Source organism: Ailuropoda melanoleuca, chromosome 13 (assembly GCF_002007445.2).
Source record: "Ailuropoda melanoleuca isolate Jingjing chromosome 13, ASM200744v2, whole genome shotgun sequence".
Classification (NCBI taxonomy): Eukaryota; Metazoa; Chordata; class Mammalia; order Carnivora; family Ursidae; genus Ailuropoda; species Ailuropoda melanoleuca.
Window position 1 is genome coordinate 6,570,351 of NC_048230.1, and position 6,104 is coordinate 6,576,454.

A 6,104-nucleotide genomic window follows, 5' to 3' on the forward strand; every position below is an offset into this window, starting at 1 on the left:
TTTTTTTTTTTTTTTTTTTTAAGCAAATCGAGGAATTTTCTGATGTTAATGAAGGAGAGAAAGAAGTGATGAAACTGTGGAATCTCCATGTCATGAAACATGGGTAGGGTATTTCTAAATTTAAATATTCCATTTCCTTTATGCTCTTCTTGCTGCTTCATTTTCTTTAAATCTATGTTTGAATCTTATTTAAAGTTCCATTGGCTTAGGGTTGCCTGGGTGGCTCAGTTGGTTAAGTGTCCAACTCTTGATTTTGGCTAAGGTCATGACCTCAGGGTTGTGCAGTCAAGCCCTGTATCGGGCTCTGCACTCAGTGCGAAGCCTGCTTAAGATTCTCTGTTTCCATCGCTTCTCGGCCTTTTGGCTAAGATCAAGTGTAGTATCTGTTCTTATCAGTTTAATATCTGATACGACCTCTATCCGAGGACAATATATTAAATGGATTTTTGGAGCTAGGAGATGGAATAGGAGCTTGCTCCGTCCACTCCACGCATCGACCTGGTATTGCAGTACCTCCAGGAACGGTGCACCCCCTCGGGGATCATACCTACGGTACGAAAGACAGGTTCGGGGCCGGGCGGTTTTTGCCCCGTCGGCGTGTGTGAAGACTGTGCTTGGGCTTCTCCCGTGCACTTCCCCGCCGAGCCTTTCGGCGCGCGAGCGTTTCCGCTAGTACTTGCTAGGTGGCGGCGCGGCAGGAGGCTTGACAGCCAGGCGCTAGCAGTCTTCGGCGTGGGCGGCTGGAGCCTGACCTCCCTCTTTCCTGGCCTGTACTTGGGTGACGTCACTGGTGCGCCAGCGGCCATCAGGATTGGGGTTTTGCCCGGGCATTTGCTGCCTTTTCTCGAACGGCTTTTCCTGCGTTCTCTTCGCCGCTTTCCGCGCAGTTTTCGGTGGAAACACAACACACAACGCCCGTGCGCACGTAGGACTGGACNCGGAGGTCAGGGTAGAACAGTACGTATTTCTTGTGCCACTGTGGCTCGAAGTATCTTCCCAAGTGGTGTTTTTCTTTTTTTTTCTTTTTTTTTTTTTAAAGATTTTATTTGTTTATTTGACAGAGATAGAGACAGCCAGCGAGAGAGGGAACACAAGCAGGGGGAGTGGGAGAGGAAGAAGCAGGCTCGCAGCGGAGGAGCCTGACGTGGGGCTCGATCCCATAACACCGGGATCATGCCCTGAGCCGAAGGCAGACGCTTAACCGCTGTGCCACCCAGGCGCCCCCCAAGTGGTGTTTTTCATGCAGCTCTGCCTCCTCCTCTGTGTGTGAACCATTTGCCTGTCAATAACACATATTTTTCTTCTATACCTTCATTATTATTGGATCCTCATTTAAGGCTTTCTTCTATAGCACAAGCAGCCAAAGTTTTTTCATTTATAATGAAATAAATGGTAAGGGGCACTTTTATTTCTTTACTCTTAGGAAGTAAAGAGGAATTGGTACATAAGTTCCAGCCCAGATGTCTGGGGTTGCATGGGCCATAGCCTTTTTTTATACACTGCCTTAAGCTAAGAATAGTCTCCACATTTTTGGTGGGTTGGAAAAAAAAAAAAAAAAAAGAGGAAGACAACAGATCACATATGGCTTGCAAAGCCTAAAATGTTTACTTATCTAGCCTTTTACAGAAAATGGTCCCTGGTGTAGTCATTAAAACTCAGGAGTAATTTCTGTATTTCAAAACTTAGGTTAAGTCTGTTTTTTTTCTTTTGTCTTAATGGGTCAGTTTCGAAGATGTAATTTTAGTCCTACCATTACTTTACTGGGTTCTGTTTTCATTCCTTAATCTAACTCGGTTAGCATAACAACTGTTGGGGTTCATACTATGCTAGCATTATAAAGTGGCAGGTAGTTGGGTAAACTTTGGATTTCAAAATATCTGCGGGTAGGCTTTACAGACTTTGTTGGGACTCTCAGTTTCAGTGGGTAACTGAGCAGCCATTCTCCTATTTGGTTTAATTAGATTTTTTCAAATTTAATCATTGTGGGTGCACCCTACTTGCTTTCTATCAACACAGCCATGCCGTACCACATTTGTTGTGACATCTTCAGTTTTTTTTTAACGTGGCAAAAAAGCCACATAATTGGCATACATTGCTGTGTAAGTAAGTTTAAGACATACTTAGTATGATGGTTTAATTTACATTTATTGTGAAATGATTACAATAGATTCAGCTAACATCCCTCTTACATAGATAAAATAAAGTAACTGCAGAAAGAAAAATGGTTTTATGTAAGAAAGGGTTAGCTCTAACAGCAGTTTCCACTTTAAATATGTCCCTTTTTTAAATGACCCAATTTTCACTTATTGCCAAGGATTAAAAAAATAGTATGTACATTGCTACAATACCTCGAAATCCTGTCGTGTTTTCTCCTTGTGTCGAGAACGCTTACTATTTATTTACTCTTTTAACAGCTTTGCTGTGTATCGTACAGCAGTGTTAGCTGTTGTCATTATGTTGTACATTCTATCCCAGTACTTTATTTATCTGATAACTGGAAGTTTGTACCTTTTGAACACCTTCCTCCAGTCTTCCCTCTTCCCACTTTCTGCCTCTGGTACCCCACAAGTTTGATCTATGAGTTTTGTTACTGTTTTTCTAATTTATTTTTTTAAGTAATCTCTACACCCATCATGGGGCTCAAACTCATGACCCGGAGATCAAGAGTCTCACGCTCGACCAACCGAGCCAGCCAGGCACCTCTGTTTTTTTAGATTCCACATATAAGTGAGAGCATATGGTGTTTGTCCTTCTGTCTGGCTTAGAGTAATGCTTTCAAGATCCATCCATATTGTCACAAATGTGGCATATTCGTTTCTTTAAACATTTTCCATGAAGTGAAAATGCAGAGAAACACTGGTTCTGAAATAGGAAAGTATGTCAAGGTCAAGAGAGACTTAAAGGAGGATAGTGTGTATGTAGAAAGTTCATGAAAGTGCTGTTGCAAGCGAAAATGGTCTACACTTTTAATACTGTTGTATGCCATTTCATTAGGACAAACAGAAATGACATCTATTTAAGTCCTGGTTAAATTAAATCTCTTTAAATTTTTTAAATGCTAAGTCCATTCAGGTCATTGAATCTCAGATTCACTGTAGTTTTACTAATTGTTAAATCATCATTTACTGGTCTATCATAGTTACCATATTGCATTGACAAAAATGCTTTCTATCACTATTGATGTTTGTGTTATTTTTATTAAATAGGTTTATTGCTGACAATCAAATGAATCATGCGTGTATGCTGTTTGTAGAAAACTATGGACAGAAAATAATTAAGAAGAATTTATGTCGAAACTTCATGCTTCATCTAGTCAGCATGCATGACTTTAATCTTATTAGCATAATGTCAATAGATAAAGCTGTTACCAAGCTCCGTGAAATGCAGCAAAAATTAGAAAAAGGAGAATCTGCTTCCCCTGCAAATGAAGAAATCACTGAAGAACAAAATGGGACAGCAAATGGATTTAGTGAAATTAACTCAAAAGAGAAAGCTTTGGAAGCAGATGGTGTCTCAGGGGTTTCAAAACAGAGCAAAAAACAAAAACTCTGAAAAGAAAAAACCTTAACCCCATGTTATGGACAAACACTGAAATTGCATTCTAGGGAATTCAGCCTCTAGGAGGAGTTTTGTTTTCGTTTGTAATCATAGGTTTCAAACAGGCACTGTTAGATGAAGTAAATGATTTCAACAAGGGTATTTGTGTCAGGGCTCGACTTCAGTTCGTCATGCAGCATTACATGTGTGTCTGTTTCATTGATGTCATTACAACACTCTCTGGTTTGAGCATGAAAAGCAATAGTTCAAAGAAAGTATTTTTAACTTCAGCAATTGTCTTATGAAATATATTGAATTGGTAATCTAGAAATTATTTCATATATTTAAATTATAATGTTTTTTGCATTTATGACTGGCCATTTTTCTACTCTGTAATTGTGAAACCTTTTTTGGGGAGGGAAAATGGGAGTGTGATTCCTTTCAGAAATTGCAGATTTTGGGAAATTATGTTGTATTATTATTTGCAATCAAGCCTTGATCCTTGATTTTGAAATCATTTATCAATTTGGAATGAAAAACTACAATGTAAGATTCTTATAGAAGTTCATTTTACAATTTCAAAATAGCACTTCTTCATCTTATGCCTGTTTGAGAAAATGTCAGTTTTTCACATTGTTGACCGTGAAATGTCATGTTGGCTCACAAGGTTACTGACCATTTTGTTTTTATGTGGATGCTTTTACTGCATTGCTCACCCAGTATATTTTTTAAAACTTGAACATTTGCTGTTTTGGGTTTGTTTTTTGTTTTTCAATATGGTAGTCACATTGAAAATTCAGCTGTCCACATCTTTTCATTATAAACCAAGGAAAGAATGAGTTTGGGATTTTTAAGATGCCACTTTCGAGGAAGGAAATGTTCTATAAAAATGAACCAGAAAATGTTATAACTTGTTTTTTTCTTTGCAAGGATGTCTTTGTAATGTATTTCATGATTAGAATATCCAATACAGATAAGCTGACTTGAATTGTTGTGAGCAGTTTTGCCCTGTGATGTATGTGTTTCAGTGCACATATTTGCAGTTGGATTTTCTCCAACAGAAAGTGGTTTCACTACTGGCACATTAACAAGCACCAATAGATTTTTATTCCAGCTCCAAGCACTGTGGTTGAGTAACATCACCTCAATTTTTTATTATCCTTAAAAATAATTGCATTTTCATATTCTTTATTTATAAAGGATCAATGCTGCTGTAAATACAGGTATTTTTAATTTTTTAATTTCATTCCACCACCATCAGATGCAGTTCCCTATTTTGTTTAATGAAGGGATATATAAGCTTTCTAATGGTGTCTTCAGAAATTTATAAAATGTAAATACTGATTTGATTGGTCTTTTAAGATGTGTTTAACTGTGAGGCTATTTAACTAATAGTGTGGATGTGATTTGTCATCCAGTATTAAGTTCTTAGTCATTGATTTTTGTGTTAAGAAAAATAGGAAAGAGGGAAACTGCAGCTTTCATTACAGACTCCTTGATGGGTAAGCTCTCTAAATGGTGAGTTACGGTGAACTCTGATCATGCCTCTGGATAGGGAATCTCGAGCATTTCTCTCGGGCTTTAATTTGCTAAAGCTGTGCACATATGTAAAAAAAAAAATAGATTATTTTAGGGGAGATGTAGGTGTAGAATTATTGCTTATGTCATTTCTTAAGCAGTTATGCTCTTAATGCTTAAAAGAAGGCTAGCATTGTTTGCACAAAAAGTTGGTGATTCCCTCCCCCAAATAGTAATGAAATTACTTCTGTTGAGTAAACTTTTTATGTCATCTTATAATAAAAGCTGAAAAAATCCCTTTGTTTCTATTTATAAAAAAAAATGCTTTTCTATATGTACCCTTGATAAGAGATTTTGAAGAAATCATGTAAGATGATAAAGCATTTGAATGGTACAGTAGATGTAAAAAAAAAATTTCAGTTTAAAAGAACGTTTGTTTTTACATTAAATGTTTATTTGAAATCAAATGATTTTGTACATAAAGTTCAATAATATAAAAGCTGTATTCTGTTTTGGTTTTGGTTTTTATTATTATGCATTGTTAACGTGTGTACTAAAATTTTCGTTTGGCTAGGATAGTAAGGATCCAGAAAAATTACACCCATCGGTCGGCGTTAATAAGAAATTTAAAAAAAAAATCCGCAAAATCTTACTTTCAATTCTAGTAACATCAGTTGCAACTGGCATGTTATTTATGGTAATACTTAAAAAAAAATTTGTAGTTCAGAGTAATGTCAATGTTAGTTAACCTAACAGCTATTCATCTTTGGTTGTGGATTTTTTTTCTTTTTAATGAAAAAGAATTTATCTTGGCCTTCAGAAAGCTCATAGAGTGAGATACAAATGAGAATTATAAAGTAAAATGATATATTGTGTAATAAAGTTATATACAATATTCTATGAGGTTAGTAGTTGTTGAAGTTAACTTTGGAAGAGTTAGGGGAACTTTACAGAGGAGTTGACAGTTCAGCTCTTCTTGCTTTATTTCCTAGTAATAGCGTGTCGCCTGTACACATGCCTCTCTGGATTCTTCGAGCTGAGTGCCCCTC

At 36.9% G+C, this 6,104-nt stretch overlaps 1 protein-coding gene and 1 non-coding gene across 3 annotated transcripts in view; both read left to right on the forward strand.

Annotated features, from left to right (window-relative positions):
• The window catches only part of SUZ12 (SUZ12 polycomb repressive complex 2 subunit), a 43,192-nt gene extending 37,627 nt beyond the window's left edge, over nucleotides 1-5,565 (forward strand). For both annotated transcript variants that reach the window (XM_034640236.1, XM_034640237.1), the window contains 2 exons: nucleotides 24-103; nucleotides 3,207-5,565. In XM_034640236.1, coding sequence (XP_034496127.1) covers nucleotides 24-103; nucleotides 3,207-3,552 — 426 coding nt within the window. In that variant the 3' untranslated portion in view covers nucleotides 3,553-5,565. The remainder of the gene's footprint in view (nucleotides 1-23; nucleotides 104-3,206) is intronic.
• Nucleotides 345-535, forward strand: LOC117795885. The gene has a single exon (XR_004620032.1). It is a non-coding gene; the product is annotated as a U2 spliceosomal RNA (small nuclear RNA).
• Nucleotides 5,566-6,104: the final 539 nt, after the last annotated feature.